This window comes from Bactrocera dorsalis, chromosome 1 (genome assembly GCF_023373825.1).
Source record: "Bactrocera dorsalis isolate Fly_Bdor chromosome 1, ASM2337382v1, whole genome shotgun sequence".
NCBI lineage: Eukaryota > Metazoa > Arthropoda > Insecta > Diptera > Tephritidae > Bactrocera > Bactrocera dorsalis.
The window spans coordinates 102,160,067-102,187,329 of NC_064303.1; the positions used below are offsets into that span (position 1 = coordinate 102,160,067).

At 35.3% G+C, this 27,263-nt stretch overlaps 2 protein-coding genes and 1 non-coding gene across 12 annotated transcripts in view; all 3 read left to right on the forward strand.

The window, feature by feature from the left end:
- LOC105231143 (protein bunched, class 2/F/G isoform) overlaps positions 1–27,263 on the forward strand; it is a 255,003-nt gene that overhangs the window by 107,661 nt on the left and 120,079 nt on the right. The window lies entirely within an intron of this gene.
- On the forward strand, positions 1,154–27,162 carry LOC109579894 (myb-like protein Q). Of its 2 annotated transcripts, none has more exons than XR_007423240.1 (2): positions 1,154–3,144; positions 26,079–27,162. XR_007423240.1 is itself a non-coding variant. In XM_049460364.1 (2 exons), the coding sequence occupies exon 2, from the start codon at positions 17,658–17,660 to the stop codon at positions 18,231–18,233; it is 576 nt and encodes a 191-aa protein (XP_049316321.1). In that variant the 5' UTR covers positions 2,108–3,144; positions 17,418–17,657. The 2 variants fall into 2 exon arrangements, 1 of the variants encoding a protein (XP_049316321.1); XM_049460364.1 differs by lacking the exon at positions 26,079–27,162 and adding an exon at positions 17,418–18,233 and having other exon boundaries at positions 2,108–3,144.
- On the forward strand, positions 19,168–19,241 carry Trnan-guu (transfer RNA asparagine (anticodon GUU)). Its single transcript has one exon. It is a non-coding gene; the product is annotated as a tRNA-Asn (tRNA).

Consider the following 27,263-nt stretch of genomic DNA (forward strand, 5'->3'; position numbering starts at 1 on the left):
CACGCTCGCCGGCACATCCAATGTTTTTTTGAGCTCCGTAGCTGTCATAAAAGGATTTGCTTTAGTCGTCCTTACTAAACGTTTTACCATTAAGGGTGACAAAACTCGCTTTCTACCACGGGATTCAACTTTTTGTTCATATCTTACAGCATTTATTATCATTTTATTGGAACAGCCCAGCATATCCCTTATCTGGGAATACGATTTACCCTCGGACACAAATTTTTTTATTAGTTCACGTTTTTCCGACGAACAATGCTTTCCGCGACCCATAACTATACAATTTTTTGTAAATTATTACACGATTTAATAGAAAATATATAAAAAGATGTTTATTACCTTCCGTTTTCACTTTTTTCCACAAATTTTTGCAAAACAAACAAAAAAGAGTCTACTGGTGCTATTTTATTGACTGCACGAAATGAGAAGGGTTGACAAAAGATCTGTTATAACTCATTAACCGTTACGAAATTTGACAACAAATGCACACACTCGGAGAGAGCATAAATAATGTAACGGTTTTTTACACTCAAAAAAATAACATAACAAATAGCTGAAATTTTTACATCACTTGAATCAGATAATTGCAACTGGTGCTATTATATTGACCGGCACTGTATGTATGTATGCATCTATCCCAGCGCATTGCACACCCTCCCTCATACAATTTGGCATGCAAAATAGTCGAAACGAGACTAGTCGCCGTCTCATGGCCGCCGTCATCGGTGTTGTGGAAGTCGTCGTCGTCGTCGTCGTGCCTCAGTGTTCCTCAATGAAAACGCTTTTTCAGTGAGTAGCCATTTTGGCTGCACAAAAACACACCAGAACGTAGCAAGCCAACAAATGAGACGAACAGCCAGCAAGAGTGCCGTTATACATACATATTTACATTTATTGTACAGCAGAGCGTTGTTAGCGCATGGGAAAAAAGAAAATTTTTGTGACAGCGCACGGAAAAGTGGCAGCACTGCAAAGCGTATTCTGCTTTGGCCACCACTACGACTCTCAACCTCTACGCTGAGAAGCTACGCTCGTCGCTCGGCCTGTCAATATACACTTTGGCTTCATACTATCCACCAACAAGCAACCAAAATACACAAATTTATTAATATTAGAAGCAAAGTTTTGCAAATTAAATATATATAAAATAAAAATAATAATATATAAATTGTAAAAAAGTAAAAAATATTCAATTTAATTTATATACAAAAGAAAATACCGCGCTTTTTTCTCGTATACTACGCAAATAAAATAAAAAAAGAGGAAACACCACTGCAATCAATAAAATACGCAAAACTTCAGGAAGCAAACACAAATTACGAAATAAACGTCGGTAAACGTGTAAAATATAAGCAGTGTATATATACGGGGCATTGAAAACAGAGGAAAATCGCAACAAATAAAAATTGTGTAGAAAATTATAGTGCTGCGTGAAAGCAAGAAAGGCAGCGAAATATTCATAAAAGCAATAAAAGTTTAAAAATCTCAAGAAAAAATACGCAGAAAATACGCACGAACGCACGAAATAAAAAATTAAACGACGAGCGAGTTGGAAAAAGATAATAAAAAGCGAATGCGAAGCAAAAATCAGAGTACAAAAAACCAAAAAATAATTTAAAAATAATCAGCAATTAATTTGTTGCTAAGCGCGCAGTAAATGTAAAAGCTGTAAATATTGCAAAAAGCAATAAAAAGGTAAATGTTGATAAAGTAATGAGAAAGTAACACAAAAGCGATTTAACGAAATTGAGTTATATAACAAAAAATTTTGGTTATAATATAAAAAATTATATTAGAGCGCTGTCCTAAGCAGAGTTGTTAGTGTAAAAAGTCACTAAAAATTAATTTCGAAATTAAAAAATATTTTTTATATTTAATATAAACAAAATTCAATAAAAAAAGGTGAAATTAATTGGGACAGCAAATATTTATTACAAAAAAAAATTAAAAATAAAAAAATATAAATTAATAATAAATAAAAATAAACAAATAAAAATTATAATAAAATCTAAAAAGTGAAAAAAAAAACAAATAATAAATAGAAAACAAAAAAATAACACATAAAAATAAAAATAATAATAAATAAAAAAACCTAATAAAACCTGAAAAAGTGAGGAAAAAATAATAAAAAAAAACCTACAATAAATTTCAAAGAAGTGAAAGTGCTAGAAACACCTAGAAACACACACAAAATATTTTCCAAATAAAACGTCAAAGTAAACTACTAGGTGGGCGGTAAATTTCACGCCACATAAAAATTAAATCGCACATCAAGTGCTCGTAAAAGTGTGCCACAAATAAAGCGCTCTACACGAGAACAAACCCAAGACAGTGGAAATAATTTAGCAATACTTCGTAATACCACCAAAATCAAGCATTTTACGAAGCGCATACCCACCCACTAGTTTATTGTGCTAACAAACCATCGCGCTCCTGATGCCAAAGCGAAGTTAAGCGAGCTCTTCAAAGCTATAAAATCGAAAACTAACACTACGCATTTAAAGCGCACACAAAGCTGGAAAGCAGCGCCTACGCATTACCCCCAAAGCTGGTCGCAAATCTACTTCGTTTACTTCCCGCACACCAACGCAAGCATACTTTATTTTAGGTCTATCGAGTGTGACTGTATCTTACTGTGTCTCATACTTGCCGACAGCTCCGTCATTGTTCACCCCAACTACATTAACGAGCACAAAGCAGCGCCGCTGAAGTCCCTACAAACCGCCCAAGCGTTTAACCAATCAAGCCAACCGTTTAGTGCCTCCAAACAAAAAACATAAATAAAGTAAATGAACACAGTTAACTAACTGTTTGATAGTGCAACATCTTCGACACAGCTCTAAATTATTTCGACAAGCGCTCTGTCAGGCTGTCAACCTTAAATTGATTCGTCAAGCGCTCTGTCAGCGCCGCCAACACATTTCGTCGCTTATCGCCACCTATAATCCTACGTCGCAACGTCGAAATTCTTTGATTTTATTTGAAATTTTATTGAAATCTCAAATTTCGTCTTCGAGCGTTACTTCGTTTAGTTTTTACGACGTCTAGATCATCTGCTGTTGCCAATAAAACAAAAACAACATTTATGGAAAACAAAAGCAACTTAGAAATTGCATTCAATAACGGGAATATTTTTATAAAAAGGTAATGTAATTTGAAAGTATGCTTTCTTATTTGAGCAAAATTCATTTTCGTTTCGTATTATTATGTTTTTAAACAAAAATCTCAAGGGGGTATACTAGTCTAGATGGTCGAACTCTGGAACTTGATAAGAAAAGGAATTGAATTTTTTGACCTTACAAACTTTTTTTCGGAAATCGATAAGAAAACAAATAGAAATTTTTGACTATACAAACTTTTTCTAATATAAAATTCCGACTGCTCAAAAATAATGTTAAATTTTTCACTAATTGTAAACTTTCTCGATTTTATATTAAATATAAGAAATTAGAAAATAACAGTTCTTGTTGTTTCAAATGTTAGTGTGATATTTAAAGCATATTGGCACCAAAAATTGACTGTTTCGAACTTGCGCAATCGCAACGCAAAAAGTGGTTTTAAGTAAAACATATTAAAAGCTTTACGTTACGTTCAAACCAAACACGCTACAACTTTAAAAATAATTTGAATTTTCAAAAATCCTTCGGAGGCGATATCTATGTTTAACTAAACCATAGAAATATGTAAAAATATTTAAATTTTTTTAGACTAGAATACCCCCTAAAAATGAAATGAACACACTAGGTCTTAGCTTAGCGTTAAGTGAATTAAATTGTGCCCCTGCGTACTCCTGCCTGTTAGACGTTGTTATAAATCCAGTTATTGAGAACAATGACTACAAACTAATTTTTATTTTTTTTACACATCCTACCGTTATAACCGTATTTTTTCGAGGTATCTTTCATATCTATAACAGAACTGATTTGTTTAATATGTAAATATATTGTGTTGCATGGAAAAAGTCGTTATAAATTTCTTCTCAACCAAATTCTGTATATTATATTTTATATGTACATATATTTAAAAAAAATTTTTTTTTTTTTTTTTTTTTTTTTTTGAATTTTAAGCATACTTGATAAAATTTACTGAAAACATGAAAACAAAATTCGTTTTATTTACTTACTTCGTATCCATTGTTTTAGCATTTTTTATATTTAAAAGTGGTTCCTATGTTGTAAAGATCTGCAAAAGAATAGTTTTAGTTTTTATGAAAAAGGTGGAAATAAACTTCAACAGATTCCAAGTCTGCGAAGAACCTTATTTTCTGTGACCAGAAGATCAAAGCGGGACAAAAAAAAATTTCTAATACAAGTAATATGTAAAATAGAACTAAAAAACCCAAAGGTTTTATAGCCTTCACCTGATAAAGAAAATAGATTATTATTATCAAACATCTCTTTATCGTTTTTCAAAATATTCTTCCTTGAGATCTACACACTTTCGAATGTGTTTGAACCAATTGTCGAAGCCATTCTGCCACTCTAGTTGGGATATCAACGACTTCGATCATATCATTAATAAACACTGGTACCAAAAATCGTGATGGAGCTATTTAATTCCATTTTCTGGCCGATATGAATATTTTAAGTTACTGTAAACAACACAAATGACGCTCCTGTGCCACTCTGATTGAGGTTTCTATGACTTCAATTAAATTCATCGATAAAAACTGGCCCTTGATGTAGCAATTTAATTTCATTTTATGGCCAATAAGAATATTTTAAGTTACTGTAAACAACAGATAGCGCTCCTACGGTCCGAATGTTATGCCACTCTGATTGAGGTCTCTACAACTTCGAACGAAACACTGGTCCTTAATATAGCAAATTAATTTCATTTTCTGGCTGAGGAGAATATTTTAAGTTACTGTAGTAACAAAAATGGTGCTCGTTTATCAGAATGTTATGATTATCTATAACATAAAATATGTTCAACTCTACGATAAAGTTGTGATGTGCCAAATTGCAACACAAGGGTTGCTAAATCCCGCCAAATAAGTGGTAACCCTCGTATATAAGTATAAGTTTACTTAGTGCTGCGATGGTATCTAGTTCTCGAATTACTAAATTATGCTGACAGAGAAACAGCCGTCAGATATATTGTTATACACAAACGAACTTTCAATGAACTATCTTTAAACTATATAAAAATATGCCAAAAAACAAAAAAACAATTTTACTAAATACTTATTTCCTCCTCTACAAATATCTGCTGCACACAAAAATGTAAATTAACCCAAAACACACACACACAACAAATACGAAGCTACACGTCATTGTTTAGCATAACATTGCCTCGGGCACTTGCCAAAAATAGTTTCTGCTGTGGCAATCTTTTGTGTAAGCATGCCACATTTTTGATACCCGAAACTGAGTGTTCAAACGCAGCAAAAAAAAATAGAAGAAACAAAACAGCTTTTGTCACGCAAATCGCGCAGCGCCAACCAGAAAGGTTAAAGTGTGAGAATAAAGCGCAAATTTCAAAGAAAGAAAGGCGCAACATATTCCGCTGAGTCGTGGCTTGAGAACAAAAGCGCTTGCCAACATTTGACGTGTTCATAAATTGCTAGCCTGATAGTTGAAAGCGTAAACCAAGAGCTGACACGGCGTATGATAAACTTTCCATGCTGCCACTGCGCTATTGTGATGACGTCATTTATTTATATACATATATTTTTGAAAAAGTTCCAAATAAATATATTCCTCAACTGCTATGAATATGTAAAGTATCACTTTTACATATTACAACAACCTCTCACCGACAGCACGTTTCCTCCTCTAATGTACGCTCCACACTTTCTTCCACTACCTACGAACATTACTTATTTCTTATTTATTCCCAACTTTGCATCCACATGAATATTGACCCACTTATAAACAGTATGACTTACAAATGTTGTATCAAAACCCAAACACTTTGCATACTTGCTAACTGTTTTTTTTCGCTTGACTGTACTAAAATCAAGCAGTTAACTTAAGCAAGTTTCTTTTCAGTTAGCTTTTAAGTCTCAAACTCTTTAAAAGTTTCTAAGCTCTTTGTAAACGTGCTTTTTGATGTTGCCATTTTTTGTTTTACCAGCAACATGTTTTTTTTCTTGGCATAACTCACATTACACTACATCCTTCATAAATATGAGGGAACATTGTATATACTTACATAATTGTATGAAGTTTCTCCTGCGAGGGAGAGGCGTATCAACTCAGTTTGATTGTCGTGTAGTAGCTACTCATCACGTCAACACTTATGAGTGCGGAAAACTTATAACGGTGTTGTGAAACTTTAAGCGGCGCACTTAGTGTAACAGGTCATTTGAAAAGTCCTCGGCCTACTGCAGTAAAACACATTTTTTTTATTGACAAAATTCTTTATTTTTTCTTCAACAAAGTTCACTTCAAGGGTGAATACAGAACACAGCGATGCTCCCAACTTTTTGATACCTTTTATGGTTGCATTGGCCCTTTCTTCAAAATAGGTCTCAGGAACGGCCTCTTCATCCCACGGAAATTTCTTCCCAGCGTGCATTCTTTTGAGATTTGAGAACAGAAAACAGTCGCTGGGGTCCAGTTCTGTAGAATACAGTAGATGTGGAAGCAATTCAAACACCAATTCATGGATTTTTGCCATCATTTTCACTGACTGGGGATACGGTGCATTGCCTGAGTGAAACAGATCTTTTTTTTCTTGAAATGCGACGCTTTTTCGTCCTTCAAACGGTCCGATAACGCTATGTAATAGTCAATAAAAATTACTCTATGTAAATCCCAAAATGCAGATGCCTTAACCTTGCCTTGATGCGTTTTTCCACGCTTTGAAACGGGTTCAACGTGTGCATCCCATTCGGATGACTGTCAATTGGACTTTGGTGTCAAATAATGGAGTCATGTTTCATCCATTGTTACGTATCGACGTAAAAACTCGTGTTTATTACGCTTGAACGTCTTCAAATTCTGCTGCGAATCAAAAACTCGTCGTTATTTTTGGTCAAAATTGAGCTCCCTAGACAGCCACTTTGCTCAGAGCTGTCTCCTATCCAAGTATTCGTTCGAATTCGAAATTCTCTTTCATGCATTTTTTCACAATAACAAAAGTGGATTCACTCAAAATGTTGTAATTGACAAATTAATGATCCGACAGCTGTCAAATTTATACACCAAGCTGCTTTTGAAGGTTAGGGCTAATCCACGGAAGATCGGTCGAGCTTATTAATCAAATGTTGCATAAATTCTCATTATGCTTTAAGTCAGGTCTTCGGGCAGGTCATGATAGGAGCTCTATCGATGTTTGATCGAAAAACCCAACTTTTGTGTTTGGTTTCTTTATTCCGCAGGTCTTCTGAACCCATTTTTTGCGCTACAGGCTCTACTCAGCATCTCTACGTAGATTTCGATCATCACTTTGCCTTCGACCATTACCTGATTTGACAGACCACTGTAACTAAAGCAGCCCCAAACTAAAACATTTCTACCCCCGATCTTTATGACTCTTTCGCCAAACTTTCATATTGTTGAACTAAAATCTGCTCTCATCTCTCCAAATTGTTTTTTTTCTAAAGAACTTGGCGGCTTTTGATAATTCTTTTTGGGAAACTCCAATTGTGGTTTCAAATTATTTTGGCTGATTAAGGGCTTTTTAAGCTTGTAGTGGCCGGAATAACTATCTTTTCTGATTTAGCGCTAACTATTAATCGCTCAGAAACATTGATCTGAAGACTCTGCTGAGTAAATCGAGCTGAAATAATCGGTTTTTTTCTTCATTTCTCTGATCATTTTAGTCCCTCCGCGAGCAGTAGTTGCGCTTGGGCGGCCTGATTGTGTTACGTTCTCCGGTCCACTTTTTCTTTTGTAACTTTTGATCACTTTCAGGATTGTGGGCTTGTTCCAAAAATATTTTTCTATCATTTTGCCGTACCTCAGTTCATTTAAATAATCCTGAACAATCAATTTTTGCAAGTCAAAGCTTCGTTCTGCAGATTTTGGCATTTCACTAAATAAATTTTATATGTAAGTGGTGGGGTATCCATATCCATATCGCATACGGTATATAAAAGTGTCATTGAAATCTATACACGGAAAATATTTTTTTTTGTAGTAGATTATTTTTTGTGTAAACTCTAGCGACTGTGAGTGAGTGTCTGATGAAGCGTTACATTTATGATGTCAAAGCTAATAGCAATTAAATGAAGTGATCTAATCTCCAAATATTTTTAATTGAACGAAAACCGTTAGGTTAATAATATCGCTTACGTCGATATAATTTTCTAATTATGTCATCGAAAGACAGACTTATTATACTTTCATTAGAATTCGCTGTAAATGAAGCTGAAATCCGTTGTATGATATACATATGTATAAAATTGCATACATACATACATATGTATGTACATTAGACTGGATCGATTTTTTTCTATAAAATTACGTATCCGGGAAATATTCTACGCCTCATTCTAAACATTTTAGACTAAGCGACTATGAGCTCAAAGCTTTAAAGATCACCAGTTCGAAACCAGTTTTAGACCCATAGTCTCTCCATAACTGATGATTGCTGCTTTCAGGCAGTCCAATAGTTGACAGTAGTCAATTCTCAATATATGCATGAGGTACGACTTTGGCAATGGTGTATAGCGGATGATTATATACATATATATACCATCAAAAACATAAAACATTACGAGTCACCGAAAATGTATTTGCGATTTATTTACGATCGAATATATGCTGTTGCTTCAAATACGTGATACTTAATGGAAATCTAATTCACATTCCAGCTGAAGCTCAAAGGTTGAAATGGACGCGACATTATAGTACATATATATGTACAAACATATTATAGTTGACTGGTGTCCGTTACAAAAACAATAACAGCTGCTGTTTCCCACTGTTAATGCCAGAAAGACACCGCCACGCTGTTGGACGCCGCCATAGACGCTGTCGCCATAGTGTTTTGGCGCCCAAAAACTCAAGCAATACGTGACAGGCATTCGGAAAATCATTTTCCCTCAACAGTTTTCTGATAAAGCGCGCACTCACTGAACACTGAGAATGTAGCAACACAAGTAGTGAGTAGAAAATGCGTATGTGCAGCTTGCGATGGGAAACTTTAGGCAGACACTTGGGTGGTTTTGAACTGCGGAGTGTTTTTTATACCCTGAATGGAGTATAGTTATATTAAGTTTGCCACGAAGCTTGTAACACCCACAGGAAATCGTCAGAGATCCTAGAAAAATATATTTAAATAATCAGAATGGCGAGTCTGAGTTGATTTAGTCATATACGCGAATAAGTCTCTCTTCTTGCGATATCGCTGCGCTATTTTGCACAAGTGCTTTTCTATTCAAGCAGCTGCTTATTTGTCGAAATCGGTGATTTTCACTCTAGCATATAGCTGCCATACAAACTGTATGATGAAAATCAAGTTCTTGTATGGAAAACTTTTTTGTTTGATAAGATATCTTAACGAATTTTGGCATAGATGATTTTCCAACATAGCGCTACAAGATCTGAAGAAATTGTTCGGATCGAAAGACTATAACATATACCTGCCATACAAACTGTTCGATAAAAATCAAGTTCTTGTATGGAAAACTTTTTTGTTTGACAAGATATCTTTGCGAAATTCGACGTAAATTATTTTCCAAAGCAACTCTACAATATCTAAATAATTTTTCAAGATCGGTTCACTATATCATATAGCTGTCATACAAACTGAACAAAAAAAATCAAGTTCTTATATGAAAACATTTTTATTTGTTAAGGGTATTCTACCAAAGCTCCGGTGCAATCGCAGTTAAAGTTTTTTTTTTGTTGTTTTATATGTTATTTATGTACATACGTATTATGTTGCTGAGACCAGCAGCAGCGACAGCACCCATTTAAATCCACCAAGTATTTATCTTATGGCGCGCTTTGAAGCCTTACAACACTATATTATCACATTAAAAGACATTCGTCACTTAAACATCTGACGTTTGGATGACTGAATACTTGTAAAGGGTGATTTTTTAAGAGCTTGATAACTTTTTTTTTAAAAAAAACGCATAAAATTTGCAAAATCTCATCGGTTCTTTATTTGAAACGTTAGATTGGTTCATGACATTTACTTTTTGAAGATAATTTCATTTAAATGTTGACCGCGGCTGCGTCTTAGGTGGTCCATTCGGAAAGTCCAATTTTGGGCAACTTTTTCGAGCATTTCGGCCGGAATAGCCCGAATTTCTTCGGAAATGTTGTCTTCCAAAGCTGGAATAGTTGCTGGCTTATTTCTGTAGACTTTAGACTTGACGTAGCCCCACAAAAAAAAAAAAATAGTCTAAAGGCGTTAAATCGCATGATCTTGGTGGCCAACTTACGGGTCCATTTCTTGAGATGAATTGTTGTCCGAAGTTTTCCCTCAAAATGGCCATAGAATCGCGAGCTGTGTGGCATGTAGCGCCATCTTGTTGAAACCACATGTCAACCAAGTTCAGTTCTTCCATTTTGGCAACAAAAAGTTTGTTAGCATCGAACGATAGCGATCGCCATTCACCGTAACGTTGCGTCCAACAGCATCTTTGAAAAAATACGGTCCAATGATTCCACCAGCGTACAAACCACACCAAACAGTGCATTTTTCGGGATGCATGGGCAGTTCTTGAACGGCTTCTGGTTGCTCTTCACCCCAAATGCGGCAATTTTGCTTATTTACGTAGCCATTCAACCAGAAATGAGCCTCATCGCTGAACAAAATTTGTCGCGAAACACATTTCGAACCGAACACTGATTTTGGTAATAAAATTCAATGATTTGCAAGCGTTGCTCGTTAGTAAGTCTATTCATGATGAAATGTCAAAGCATACTGAGCATCTTTCTCTTTGACACCATGTCTGAAATCCCACGTGATCTGTCAAATACTAATGCATGAAAATCCTAACCTCAAAAAAATCACCCGTTAGTTGTAGCATATCATTTGCTATGCGCGCTCGCACATATCGTATACATATGTATGTATTTATGCATACAAGCATGAACACTCAAATACACACATATGTATGTAACTCAGTTGCTGCTAGATGACAAGGCAAAACTTGAGATACAAGTACGTTTTCAGGTCAAGGTTGCACGAAATTCTCTAAAAACGCACTAAACTAAACTCAACGCGCCCAACAACACAAGCCAAGGCATTTGCACGCTTATATAGGGCGCATAGTTGTTGTTTGGCACGTGCGCGTGCACCGAACGAGAATCGCATAAAATTCGCTGCGTATAATAAGCGCAACATATTCGCTAATGCATGCATGCATATGTGTGTTTGTATGCGTGTGTGGCATGCATGTCTTATTCATTGCAGCAAGTTGCCAAGTAGTCGATTGCTATTATATGGCGCATATGTGCCTGCCACAACTTGTATTCTTTGTGCTCTTCATTACATATTTTCTTAGTTGCTTTTATTGCCCCCTTTATGTTCTTAAACATTTTTTTTTTCATTTTGCACGTGTGGCAGGTGGCTCTGCCCGACACCTAAGCATTGCTGAAGTGGCTGCCGCTCGTTAGGGCAGTGCGTCACAGGCTTCGGTCGGTTTTGCATAGTGCGGTTGCCCGACTTGCAGTATATTTTTATTTTTTATTGCTTTGTGGCTTGTGGCAATCATGTCAGCTGATGCTATCGCGCTTATGCGCTGTTGCCGCGGCTGTTGCGGCTGTGTGGCTTGGCACATCTTTTATTTATGCAATTTAACACTTCTACGCTTCAGCGCCTGAATTGTGCCGCTCAAGGCTTAAGCTGGTACAAGTGAATCCTGCTCAAGGACTCGTTTCTATTGGCACACTACCACCATTCATTTACAGTTTTGCGCTTCTATTCATAACTACATATCTGGGTATATGCGCATATATGCAAATACAATTGACATTTTAGCCTATAAACAATTTGTGGCGTATTCAAAGCTGTTTTTGATGTTTTGCAAGAAAAATGTTAACTTCAGTTTTATCCAAGCTGGAATACCCTTCCGAGCATTCCGTTTGTATGGCAGCTATATGATATAGTAGTCCGATGTGGACAAGTTTTTCAGATATTGTAGCCTTGCCTTAATCAATATCTCATATCAAATTTCGACACGATATCTCGTTAAATAAACAAGTTTTTCATACAATAATATGATTTTCACCGTTAAGTTTGTATGGCAGCTATATGCTATAGTGGTCCGATATCGGTCGTTCCGACAAATGAGCAGCTTTTTGGTGAGAAAAGCACATGTGCCAAATTTCAGAGCGATATCTCGCAAGCTAAGGAACAAGTTCGCACTGAACTTCCCAGCTTAATTGATGCAAAGTATCATCAGGAGATCGAAGCTTAAAAAATTTACATGAATATGTTAAAAATTTCATTGTTTTCATTGAGTAAAACGAAGCTTTTTTATGTAATATATTTTTTTTCCACATCCTGCGGAACTTAAAGACTTCCTTCTTTGTGCAAAAACTTACAGAACACAATCTTTATCATATCCTCTATTCATCTTTGCTGTTCTGCAGTGCAAACAGGAAGTTCAGAAAGGAAATTAATATACACGTAATAATAAAAAACAACAAACATTTTATTTGATTGAGCATTCATCTTGTCAATACTCCTTCGTGCATAAAGGTCTTCAATTTAAAAATAATCATATCCATCATTATTTCCTCACACTGCACACAAACACACTACAACAAAGTGTTGTGAAGGATTGCTAGCGTCGTCGTTTTTATTTTTCCTTCACTCGTGCGGAAAATGCAACGGAAAATTGCATTGACCTAGTTTGCCATTTGTCATTTTCCAGTTGGCACGCAACGTTTAAGTGGAAGCTCAAGCAAATATAGCAAAATATTTACATATACATACATATGTGTGCAATATAAATGCAGAAGAATTAAATATGGTGAACAAGGTTGCCATACAGAATGAAATTTTTATTTTGTTGAATGTTTTTGCAAATACATTTTTTTTAATATTTTTTTTAGTTTTTATATTATTTTTCATTTATTTTAATTTCAGTTTATTTTGATTTTAATTGTAATTTTAATTTTTTTTTTCAATTTTTTTTGTTAAATTTAATAATTTTTTTATATATTTTTTTTAGTTTACTTTTATTTTATTTATTTTTTTTACTTAAAACTGCTTGCATAACATTCAAAATTATTACCAAAAATATTTCCTTTACAAATATGGACACACTGTATGATAAAAATCGTTAAACATGCCGAGTTTTACTTGGAATGCTAAACTATGCTTGTCCTTTATATATGTATTTCCTTTGTCCTTTATATATTCATTTTTATTTGTGTTGTCCTTAGCGATGACATTCATCGCAACTTATCAACAAAATAAGCTCGAAGTGATATGCGCAGATATATGTATGTAATATAATCTGTTTCTATATGTACGTATATTAGGGTGCGCCAAAAATTATGGATTTAATGAAAAAAATATTTCATAAAAATGTGCCAAAAGTAAACATATCAAATTCATGGGTTAAAATATGCAAATGAAAAAATATCCCTAAAGGGAAATTTTTCTGGAAAAAAATTTTCATTTAAATTGCATATTATTAAGTATGGGTGAGCCAAAATGTATGGGTTTAATTAAATAATTTCTCATAAATATGTATATTAGGGTGTATCAAAAGTAAAATAATCAATTCATGGAAATTTCCCTTCAGGGATATTTTTTGGGAAAAAATTCTCATTTAAATTTCATATTATTGGGTAATGGGTTAAATTAAATAATTTCTCATAAATATGTACGAGTATATTAGATTGCGTCAAAAGTAAACTAAACAAATTCATCGATTAAAATTCGCAAATAAAAAATATCCCAGGTTTTGATATGGTATGGGCCTTTTTACATATTAACAAATCTGTTTTCCTTAAAAACAAAGCAGATTCTTGTAAAGCATAAATTCCTTAAAAAATATACCATAGTGAGATTCTTAAAATTTAAAAACTTAAAACTTTGAAAAGGAAAAAATCTAAAAATTTAATTATCAAATAATTTAATTTTATTTTTTTTTTTATAATTTACGGTATATTATTAACAAAAAGCTTAAATGCAAAGAAAAAACACAAAAACTCAATTTTTTTTGGGCTCACCCTAATGTACATATATAAAAATCTACACCCTGTGACATTTGCATATATTTTCTGTTTTTTTGTTTCATTTATAGTTTCCTTTTTTATATAGTTCTTTTATTTATGAAGATTTTATATTATTTCTTGCAACAGAAAAGTTCCTATAAGTTTTGATTGTATTTACATATGTACATATGTATGTATATATTGTGGCAGATAATGCTTTTATTTTTAATTTAGCCAGCTTTGTTGCTATTATTGTCATTTGTTCCCAGCAAATTTTGTAGTGCGACAATTTACACCTTAAATTATAACGGTGTTTTCACTGACTGACAAACTGTTGAAGGCAACGCTGCACTGTCACATATGCTACATACTACATTTCATATATTTGCTCATACTGTACATATGTACCCTTGGTGAAATGGCACGATTATGCCAACATCAACATCGTTGGAACATTGCGTTGACTGCAGCGCATTTTAATGACTGTCAGCACATCGGTCGCTCTTCGGTTGACAGTTCTCTCATGTATGCAACGCCAACAGTATTACTTTCTACACATCCATCTTATTGTTGTCCTAATGAATTAGTATGGTTTCATATAACGCTCTATTGTTGCATGTGATGATATGTTGACAAAAAGTGTGGAGCTTGGAACATGGCTGGAGGAAATAGAAAAAGCTGTCGTGTTTTTCATAGTGGTGAGAATATGTCGTCGTCTTAAACTTTTCATGCTTCAAATTGAAAAAAAAGCTATGCACTTTTTAGATTATAATATTGTAAGCGGAAAAAATTAAATATTACTTCTTTACCGGAACCCCTTCTTGATTTTTTTAAATTTATTGATTTCTTGAAAAATACTGGTACAAGCCAAGAAGTTACTGGGATATTACACGGTAATTATTGGTGCGGAATGCTTCCGTTTTGCACCCAAACTGCCAAAATACAAGTATGGTATTTCATAGCGCTTTGACGCTTCTTTCTTTCAAGACCCATTGTAAAATTTAATGGTTTTTGAATTTATGAAATCCTTATAGTTTTCTTGCATCAAATCTTGTTTGCGAAATGAATATTCTTGTGCGGACACGTTGAAAATGTCGCTAAAGAACTTCGAAGATCAAACTATGGCACAAAAAACATTGATAGGAGCTAGTTCAACGCGGGCCGAGAACGCCTTTAAGACGGATCGCAGTCTAGACCGATTGCCACGTTCAAAAAATTAAAGATTTGGTGCTTAGAAATCGTCAATTGACAATTAGAGACTTGGTAAATAGAGTTTGTATATATTTTGGCTCAACCCAAACCATTTTAAATATTGTTTTTTGTCCTAAACGCATTGAATCTTTATTGGTGCCCAAAATCGCTCAAATGAACGTGCCATACTGCATTGGTTCTTCACCATCTTTTTTTTTTTTGCTTGGAGCAACTTCTGGCTATTCAACAAATTCAAAAGATTGAGTGGATCAAGATTAAAGAGATAAAATCTATAAAGATTTTAAAGGCTGTACCGGAGAGGGACGATAAACCGTTAGCAAAAGTGCATTTTATAAGATAGGGATTACTTTGAAGGGTATGAAATTGATTTGGTCGAGTCAAAATAAGGTTCCTTAATAAGGAAAAAGATCTTTTTTATTGTTGTTATTTTAACGGGTACCTAATCTCCGTTAGGATCAAGGTCATCCAATGATAAGTCTAGGAAAAGTTCTGTTTCTACGTTGATCGGACCATAGGGAGAGGGGTGTCAAATGTGTAGGGTTAGCAAAGCATGCAAAGAGGTGGTTAATGTCATGCGGAGATTCGTTGCACATTGGACATATATTTTATATGCCAGGGTCGATTCTGGATAAGTAGGAGTTAACCTGCTACAGTAACAAGAACGAAGCTACGTAAAAGTCACTTTCAATTCTCGCGGCAGCTCGAGGTCTTCGTCTCCAGTCGGAGGTTTTTTGACTCCAAGTACGCCATTCACTGAAGTTTGTTGCGTCCGAAGTCTGGTTGGCGTATTGTTTTATGTCGACGACGTAGTTGATACTCCTAGGAGGCTGTTCCACTCGAAGCTGGTGACTGCAGGGATGAATTCTGCGAAAGCAACCCAGCATAATACATAGTCATCTTCATTTTGATTTGTCAGTTTGTAAGGCAACTATATGCTGTTCGACAAATGAGCATCACAAACTAAGGGACTAATTCGTGAGTTATGATTTAAATTTGGCGTTTCCGTCGTATCCTTCTGGGTTTTTATGGCAAATATAATCTTCTGAAAGATATGCCTGGGAAAATTTTCATATGGGTCTTCTTAAATGGACAAAGTTGATACGGTACGATCTGTACGAATGATTTTAACCGCATTTTGCTTGTTCGCATTTTTCGTGCATTGTAAGTGATTAATTTCCTTTTAATTTCGAATTTTCATCCTACAATTAAAATTATTGGTATGATTACTCTATTTTACCCCAAAAAGGGTTGTATTGCTTTTACTTTTTTCATCAATATATTGTTTTTAGTTTTTAGTATCTTAGACGAAAAATTTACCTGCTTTTTCCAAACTTTCCAATTCTCCTGAAAGTATGCTTTCATGTGTAAATAGAATTGTAATTATTGTTATGCTATATATAAAATTATATTCTTATGTATGCAAAATGTATATGTATGTTTAAATTTTTTTTTTTAATTTGAAACATTTTTGGAAAATTTTTTTTTTGGAAAAATAAAAATTTGAAAATTTTTGGAAAAAAAAATTTGAATTTTTTTTTAAGTAAAAAATTTTGATTTTTTTTTTAAGAAAAAAATTTTGATTTTTTTTTTTTAAGAAAAAAATTTGAATTTTTTTTTAAGAAAAAACATGAATAATTTATAAAAAACAAAAATATTTTATTTGAAAACATATCTGAAAAAAATATAATTTGTTTTCCCACTTATATGCCAACATATTATGAAAGATACAGACACTTAGATAAACAGGCTTGAATTACGAAGCTATTAGCGATGATAACTGACCCCGTTAGCTAATGTTAAGTAATATATGTATAACTTAAGTATATGCTTATTAATATTGGTGACTAGCAAGTATTGGCTGCCATTTATGTTGTTAGAAGCTATTGGTCTAAACAAGTACTCGCATGCTGTGTTAAATATTACTTTTGTTGTCGTGTTTGTGTACCTTCTACCTGTTAACAGTAAAAAAATTCATTCTTATAATTTTATAAAATATTCGGCTTTATACATACGAAACACTGAACATTCTTTGCGATTGCGCAGAAGAGTTACTTTTGTTTGCATAAATGTTGTATCAAAAAAAAAGAAGAAGTAAGTATGTAATTTAATGAAACAGCATTGCAGTTGAATTAAGACTGACAAGGAAATAACTGCGACAAAAGCGAAAAACACAAAAACAAAAAAATAAACAAACAACAAGAAAAAAATTACTAAGAAAAAGGGAAAACGTAGCAACTTTATTGAGGAAACTAAAAAAAAAATAATCTGCAGTGTTTTTTTTTCTAAACTGCACACACACATGCGCAAAAGCACTGCGGTACCCAAAACACGCACACATGCACGCCTTAATTATGTTGCTGCACAATGTCCACACCGTTGGGCGACGACACCACCACAACTAAATCGGCACCAGACACGCAACAACGTGCCACAATCACAACAACCACAACAATAAACACTTGCGAACAGCATGCCAACATGAACACCACTGCAGCAACTGCTGTTATTGCAACGAGCGCAACTGCAGCCACAATCACAGCAACAACACGCCACACTAACCACATACACAACCACCACCATCAACAACAACAACATGAGCAACAACAATCCTCACAGCAACAGTCATATTGCACGCCAATCGATGTTGTTGATGGTAATGTTGTTGCAATTGCAACAACAACATCGGCTGTGGTAGATTGCTGGCAAACACCACAGCAACAGCAAGCACAACAAAACCAACAACAACAATTGCTCTTGCCACAACGTCAACAACAACAGCAGCAACAGCATGCGCCGGGCAACAACAACAGCAGCGGCGGCAGCAGCAATCCTTCGAGCAGTCATTTTGTTTGCTACTTGCCCGTGCTAAAGCCCGATGTGGTGCTCAGCGATCGCGGTCTATTTACCGTTTATTGTTTTGTCAAAGATTTCGTTAGGTAAGTACAACAACAACAAAACTATTTGCTTTGTAATGTGTACTTGTCTGTGTACTCCTGATGATAACGCTTTGAATTTGCAGTTGTTCTTGTAGTTGTAGTGTTGGAAAATGTTGACGCTTTTGTTGTTCTTGTTGTTGCTGAACTATTTCCATACACCAAAACAAATAATTTTCTTTATACGTGATAACACGGTAGCACTTACGGTACATACATATACACGTACATAAATAGATACATACATACATACATGCAAACATATATACACACATACACATACATTATATACACACACACCGCCTTGCTTGATTTTTAACTGATCGCCATTGCGCCAGACACCCTTTAATCGCGCGTTGCGATAAGGTGCTCGCTCCTCCATATGGAAATAAAAAATGCTTGGGCGGCACAAAAGCACGTTTAAATAAAAAAGTGTCAACAATGATAGTGAAACACACATACACACACATACAACAATTGTAATCACATCTCCAGCGCCCGCCATCGCTTATCAGCTGCTATTCACACATATGTATGTGCGTGTGTGATGCGTATATGCATACACCGTATATGTACGTATATGGCGCTAAAATTGTGTTCTTTATCAATTTGCTCTTGCAGCCTTTAGCATTTTGCTGTGCCCCTGTTATTCCACCACTAGCTATCACCTGTTTTTTCAGCTGTGATACGGCACATCGCACATTTTATAATCGCAACACTACTAAACAGCAAGTGTTTTCCAACAATAGTGAAAAACAGCAACAATTATAGCGGAAAAAAGCAAATAGACATAGTCTAATAATATAATTTTGTCTACGATTATTGCATAATTGCGCTCCATTTGTTGCTATTGTTGCCACTGTGCGGTTTCTCATCCCACACGCCTTTGCTGCTCGCATAGCAGCGTATAGAATATCCCTTAAGCGCGTCATTTTTCAAGTGCCTCCGTGGCGCAATTGGCTAGCGCGTTCGGCTGTTAACCGAAAGGTTGGTGGTTCGAGCCCACCCGGGGGCGACAGTATTTTTTATGATTTTTTTTTATTTATTTTAGAACTATGTTTTATGATTTTTTTTTATTTTATTTTTATTTACTAAATTTACGAGAATATAGGAGAAAAATAAAAAATATTCAAAATTTCTCAAAAAACTAGCCCGTGAAACTGCCCACGATTACAACTTTTCTTACAATCTGAAACTAAAAAAAATATTGTTGATCTACAAGAATGTCGCAATATCTGGTTCTACGGAAAAGTTATAAAACGATTTTTTCACGAAAGTGTTTCAAAAAAGACGTGTATAAAGTTTTGACAGCCATTACGCTCATTTCTGGAATTATTTGCCGGATCGAGTTCAAATTTTCGAAAATATTGGGTAGTCGAAAAAGTCTTTTCGTAAATCTTATCAAACTTCAACTTATTATTATTTTTTATTTATAAATAAATAAACAAATATTTACCATTTTGGACTTCCCAATATAAGAATATGTGCATTAGGGTGGATTAAAAAAAAAAATTATTTCGTTTGGTACTCTGAAGAATAGATGCTTTTGACAAAAAAGCCCTTTTTATTTTGTTTTTGAACCACCCTAATGCCCATTCAGTAAAAAAGAATGCTCATTCAATATACATACATATGTGAATAGATAGATTGATTAATTAATTAGCTTTGCACCGCGACCTATAGTCTATTATACTCTCTCCTAAGTCACAACGAATCACTTAGCCCCAGCGTATTGATAAATTCCAATATACTGCTAGGTGCTATCTCTATTTGGAAACAAGAATCCACGGGCCTTTATGCTGGTTCTGCAGTCCGCTGTGGAGTCAATTAGCAGGTGTTCTGGAGTTTCAAGTTCCATGTCGCAGAACCGGCAATTTGTACAAGAAGGCCCACGTTATATAAGTGATTCTTGAGCTTACAATGGCCAGTGTAGAATGCGACAAGTAGCCGGCGTTTGTCTCTTGGGAGGTTGATTACATATTTAAATCTGCTAAGGTTATAACCACCTATTAGCCACGTGGCATGGCGCATGCCTTGGAGTTGTCGCTACTACTCATTCCTCCTTAGGAGACAGCTCTTTGTGGTATGAGGACCAACCGCAATAAGGGGGTTCAGTTCCTATCATGTTGGTATATGATGCTATAACCAAATAATGCGCACTCGATTACGATCTGATAGACTATTCAGTCGCGTTGAAGGTTTATCTCTAGGCACCGACTTAAAGCAAAAAGATCTGCTTGGAATATGCTTGAAAAACTTCGCACATCTATAAAGAGTTAACTTTAAATTTTTTTGTGAAGTTTACTCTTTTGGTAATGCTGTCCCTTGAAAGAAGAGTCAAAGGTATTTCGTCACTTTATTATTACCTTACCTTACTTCTGCCAAACCCTCCTGCTTTCATTTGAAGCAGTGTATGTTTCGCCACCTGACCGATTACTACGAAGTGCTGCCATAGGGTATGTGCGCATGGCATCCGACACACAGATTCGGAGATGCTTATTAGGCCAAGCCACCGCTCCATATGTGATAATCAGTCGCACGATCATGGTGTACAACCACCACACAATGCTCGGCTTGCGGCCGCCTGATCTACGTGCTAGTAGATTGCACACCATTTATGTTTTAGTGGTGCTTTCACCGCAGAATGGACCAAGAAATTTGACCATATTAAACTTCTCTACCTCTTTGTCGCCAACAGTAAGGTTTCTGAGGTCGGGCAGGGACCTATGTCGCGTAAACGGAACGATGATCTTCAAGGGGTTGATGTTAGCCAGGCCTAATCCCCTTTGTACGATATCGTAGAGGGTATCCTCGAATCTGACAGTGTATGATTCAAGTGGATATAACCCTTTAACAATCATCGTATAAGTATTTAATTTAGAATAAAAAATTCCAATAGTTTTCTTGCATTTTTGTGCATTACAACAATAAAATTATTATAATTGCAATTTTCCGTAACTATTCCAACATTATGTAAACATTTCACCACAATTACATGCACTTACTTACACCCGTATTTACTATGAAATTGTACACAGTCATCAACACAACATATCACAACTAAAAACCAAAACAGACAAACAAAACATCAATCAACTTTCGAAACGTGAATTCCCGTTGCACTCTGACTCAACATAATTCTCATCATCTGTCTAATTATTTCGACCACCAACGGCGTCGTAAAGCATTCGCGCACGCCATTTAATTTCAACACTTCTAAAGAAATTCACAAAATAAACATAAATGGAAATTCTTTAACGATCACTTAACCTCTGACGGCCATTTTCACACATGGCCGCGACGAAGCTCAATTATTATGCCAAAGCAATTCCGAAAAGTTCACGTAAGAAAATTAAAATGAAAATGCGTCATACATAAAAGTTGGTGGCCGCCAATAAATAAATAGAAAATCGCTTGTGCATAGACTAAATAAGTTGGAACTATTTCTCATTACTCGGTTGGCTGACTTATTGCCAGCACGCGCTGAATATAAATTCGGGGTAAATTTTTGTTGAAGTTATTCCATGTTAGCTGGAGATTCTACCGAAACAGTGGCCGAAGAATCCAATTTGAAATCTCAGAATTGTACTGATTAATTCTAAATTTTGTTTACCTGATTACTAAAATAATTAAGTTCTTTGAAATCTGCATGCTTTGAGTATATGCCTGTACAAAGAAGCAAGTAAATATTTTCTTGCCGCTTTAGGAGAAAATGTGTACCCCTAATTTCACTTTTATCGCCTATACTATTCACTTGACCATATTTCACGTAAAGGGTGATCCACTTCGATGTTCACTATTTAAGAAAAAGAAACATGAAACTTCAAATCTAATGAGGAATGTTTATTATAGTCCCAAAGAACATTCTTTATTTTTGGAAGATAATCTCTTTCAAATGTTGGCCGCGGCTATGTTTCAGATGGTCCATCCGTTGAGTCTAATTTTCAATGACTCTTTCGAGCATTTCGACTGTTAACTAGCGAATGACATGCGTGATATTTTGCTCCAAGGCTAGAATGAAAGCTGCATTGTTCGCATAGACTTTAGACTTTACACATCCCCACAGGAAAACGTCTTAACGGTGTAATATAACACTATCTTGGTGGCCAATCGACCGGCCCAAACGTGAAATTATCTACTCATCGAAATGTTCTCTTAATAAATCCATTGATTGATGCAATGGGTGGGAAAAGCGGCAGTCTAAATCGGTTATCATGGCGCGATATGTTCCCCATTGACAATTACGTTCTCATCGGCGTCATATTTGAAGAAATATAGACTGAAGATTCCCACAAACCACACCAAACCGCTGTTATCCTGTATGAAATGGCAGCTCTTGAATCTCTTCAGGCGACAATTTTGTTTGTTTACATACCCATTGAGCCAAAAATGGACCTCATAGCTGAACAAAATGTGGCTCGAAAACGTCAGATCCACTTAGAATTTTATAGAACGTGAATTTTCGTAATAAAGTTAAACGATTTGCAACGTTGTTCAGGCGTAAGTCTTTCCAAGAAGAAATACCAAACAATGCTGAACAAAAATAACATGACAGCTGGACATGACTCACGCGTGAGCTGCCAAAAAAGGCTATTGAAAAAAGTACGTCTACTTGGATCACTCAGGTTTCACAGGTCCGTGTTAGGTCAGCAGGTCGAGCCTAACATGGATCTCCCTTAGACGGCTTAGAAATTCGGTCCGTTGTGTTACTTAATAATATAATAGATCTAAGGCCCATACAAATAGGCAAAGCGCTTTGCGCTTATCACAAACTTCTTGCGATCACTAATCCCAGTTTCTGCTATGCCTGGTTCGCCGAAGATATTTCATACTCAATCTTGCAAAGGCGCTGGACAATGGAGGAGAAAGTCCGTGCCTCCGTCGCACTACTTTCAAAACTTGCATCCGTCAGTGTCCAATAAGAACCCCTATTATTGCGGAAAGATTAACTTTGCTAAGGGCAAGTAGTTCAGAAGCTCTCCTGTGTTTTACAGTAGGCCAAAAGGATCTAGTAGGGGCACAGGAGCGGGTCGTCGACCAGCGTCTGCCAAGCGCACTAGAGGTCCATTAGAGCAGGGCTGGAACGCAAGATGCCAAGTGAGATCTAAATCGGTTGCATTTCAATGTGAGCGGGGCAAGGGCGTCCCCACTGGCTAGTCGGCTTTACAGTTTCCAGCGATTTCTTTATGACTAGGCAATCAAACAAGTCTGATGATGAAGTTGCTTGATGCTATTACAAGTAAGGATAGGCAGTAAGCGAGCTCAGCGTTTATATCGCCACTCTGCTGTCGAAGTGACTGTTTATCTCTATGAAAGAGGCTGCACTTCGAAGTAGTAAGTATGCCGCCATCTCAATAGCATCCACTTCTGCCTGAAAAATACTACACAGTTCGGTAGCCTAAATCTAAGATTGACTAGAGTTCCTTACAGCTCCGCCTCCGACCTTCCCTCCAAGCTTCGGCCCATCCGTGAAAAAGCTGAGTGCGCCTCTTCTGCAGCGACCGCTTCTCATCTACATATCTCTCGATGGTAATGTGAGCAGAAAAAAAGCAACCACGAGTAGTTTTTGCCATTCAGTGAATATTTTTATAAAAATCCACTCTTTTTTAATTAAATATAAAACAAATTGATAGTATTGAAGACATCCATAAATAATTAATAACTATTTTTTAGTTTATATAAATTCTAAAAATTCGTAAGTTTCACGATAGTTTAATTTAGACATGGCAAAGCGGTTTTCTCAAATACAAAATAACATTTTTAATATTTTCAATTCAAATTGCCTAAAATTCTCGTGATATACATTTTTCATATAATTTAGTCGACAACATTGTTCTTTTATGGGCGCATGTTCTCGATTGCCTGACTCATTGTCAGTCGTACCTGTAAGTCACTATTTCTACTGTGGTTTTTCGAACCAATATGTCAACTACGCTGTTAAGAAAATTAAGCAATAAAAACATGAATATACATATATTTGTATAATATGCAATGAAAATTACTAAATATAGTATATATCGTCACCTGAAATGCAAAATAACGTATCATCAAAAAATTCGAAATTGAGTGTCTTATTGATTACGCTTCACTACTTCAAATTATATACATAATATTAAATATGTTCAACATTTTCAGGTTCTGCGGTCACATATAAACCAGTTTTAACCAATATTAAAATTTTGTTTCACTCATGTTCCATTTTATTTCGTCTTTCATTCATGCCACTGTAAATTTCCGAAAATGTTGTTACGTTATTTTGCATTTCAGGTGACGATATACATATATATAATTTTAAGTTTTTTTTTTTACTTTTCCTCAGCAATTTTTCATTTCTTTCTGAAAAGTGCAGCTTTGTGCAGCTGACAGCTGTAAAGGAAAATTTCTTTAATGTGCTGTGACACCAGCCAAAATTGTACAGCAGCAGCCACAATGTATGCCACGCCACCCACCGCTTGGTGTTGACAACTATATGACTTTATTTGGTTGGCATAAAAATGCTTTGTAAACTTGTTGAGCTTTTGGCGCTGCTTTTACTCACTCACTGCCTGTTTATGCGACTTGTCGACCACCGACGTCTGATATCTGCCTGCCTGCAAAGATTATACAACACGGCGATTGCCAATTACGTAGTAGCGTACAAGTAGTCTTAGGTATTGTCAAAGGGCGTTCATTGGTGGGGCCATTCAACACCGAGTGACAGCCAATCATTGCCACTCAATTAACGGTGGCAATCAAATGATGGCATAAGGGGCGCAAAAGCAACAACAACAGCCAGCGAGTGCAAGGAATGCAACGCAGTTATACAGTTATATGTTCAGAAATAAGAATTATATGTATTTTCGTATGAATGTAGGTCTATGCATTTGCTTCCGTTTGTGTGGCTGCACTTTCTTATGCATACACACATAAGTATGTATGCCTTCAGATATATAGCGTTTGCATTCATCTGCTGGTTGCCAGCCACAGTACATTGCTTTGCTTTGAATTGCAACAAATTCAGCGAGTTCATCGCTTGCTAATGTCCACCGCCAAGTTCCACAGCTCATTCGCCACCGTATGCGTTCGTTGGTGCAAAATTATTTGGCATTTTCTTTTGGCCAAGCGCCAAATTTATTTCAACTTTATTTATCGTTAAGGACGTGCTTTTGTCGGGGCGCAATCGCCGATTACGTTAATTAATTATGTACGTATGTCTGTGTGTATGCGTGTTCGAAACGCATAAATGGCGAATTACGCACACCCGTCGGTTTCTAGGTGTCTGTTTGGATATTGACTTTTGTGGTACTTAGATTTAATTTACGCAAAAGTCAAACTAATTCTAATTTTATAGTAATTTATTAAAGACGCTCTGTCAATTTGGCATGTTAAGTGAGACTCGTTAAAGTAAACAAATTTACTTAAGTATATGTGCAAGCTTCAAATGCGGATGTACTTAAGTTTTATGTAAATAAAATTGATAAGTAAGCGAAAAAGAAATTATAAACAAATAAAAATCATATGAGGTGACAGTTAGAATTAAGCTGAATTAATTATAAAATGCACATACAGTAAAACCCGCTTAAATGTCTCACGAAAAGTCCCAGCTTTTTTGGTACTTAGATGGGTTGGGTACTTAAGAGAGCCCGTTTAAGTGCCTCGTTGCGTATATTAAGCCCGAAATAGTTGGTTATTTATGCAGGTTCGGTTCTTAAGCGTGGAGATACTTAAGCAGGTTTTACTGTACAAAAATAAAGTATTATTTTTTAAACTTATTATATAATTATTTAAATAAATTTTTGAAAAATAGAATTTATTTTCATTAAATCTGCATTTACCATTTATTAAAACATTTTCTATTCTTATTTCATTGCAGGTAAGCATATTCACTGTTGAAATAATGTTGCGGCCGTAAGTAAAAAATTATTGTAAATCAAAAATGTAGTAAAAAATAGTTTAATTAAATTTAATTTTTTATGTGTGCTCTGAACAGGCTATATTTAATTTTATACACCCAGCAGGAAAAGTCAGCGACCTTTGAAGTATATATAGTATATAAGAGATCAGTCTGCCTGCAGAAACACGAAGTAATTCCTCTATTTTTAAGATATAAATATGAAAATTTGCAAACAATTTTTTCTTTCCAAGAAGCTCCTCATTTGCCAGAACCACAAATATCGGCACACTATGTCATGCAGCTCTCATACAAACTGATCTACCGAAATTCATACCTTGTAGGGAACACTTTTTTATTTCGCCAGATATCCCCACGAAATTTGGCATGGATTATTTTCCAAGGTATTGCTACAATCACTGTAGAAATTGTTCTGATCGAACCACTATAGCATATAGCTGCCATACAAGCTGAACGATCAAAATCAAGTCCTTGTGTGGAATACTTTTTTATTTGTTGAGATATCTTCACGAAATTTGGCATGGATTATTGTCCAAATCATTGCTACAATATGCAAAGAAATTATTCCGTTCGGACCGCTATAGCATATAGCTGCCATACAAAATGAAGGATCAAAAGCAAGACCTTGTGGAGAAAACCGTTTTATTAGCCGAAATATATTCACCAAATTTTGCACAGATTATAATCTAAGGCAATGCCATAATCTCTGCAAGAACTGTTCATATCAGGCCACTATAGCATATAGCTGCCATACAAACTGAACGATCAAAATTAAGTACTTGTAAGGAAAACTTTTCTATTTGACAAGTTACCTACACGAAATTTTGCACAGATTACTTTCCAAGACAACGCTTCAATCTCCCAACAATTGGTTCCGATCGGACTAATATTGCATATAGCTTTCCTTACAACTGCCCTACTTGAATGTTGTTTTTGAAAAAAAATTAAAACCACGCTTCTTAAATTGCTTGATAATTATATTTTAATGAGCTGCTCGTAAATTAAAAAATGTATCAAATGTTCTTTTAAGCAACAATTAAAAAAAAAAAAACTTAAAAAAAAAATTGAGCTTAATATGTTTCCATTGATAAAGTGAATTACCTTGTTTTGATAAATTGTTTATATTATTTGCCAGCACTCGCTCAG

Excerpts from the sequence above, each read along its gene's own strand:
- LOC109579894 (XM_049460364.1), top strand. The coding sequence starts at position 17,658 with ATGTCCACACCGTTGGGCGACGACACCACCACAACTAAATCGGCACCA.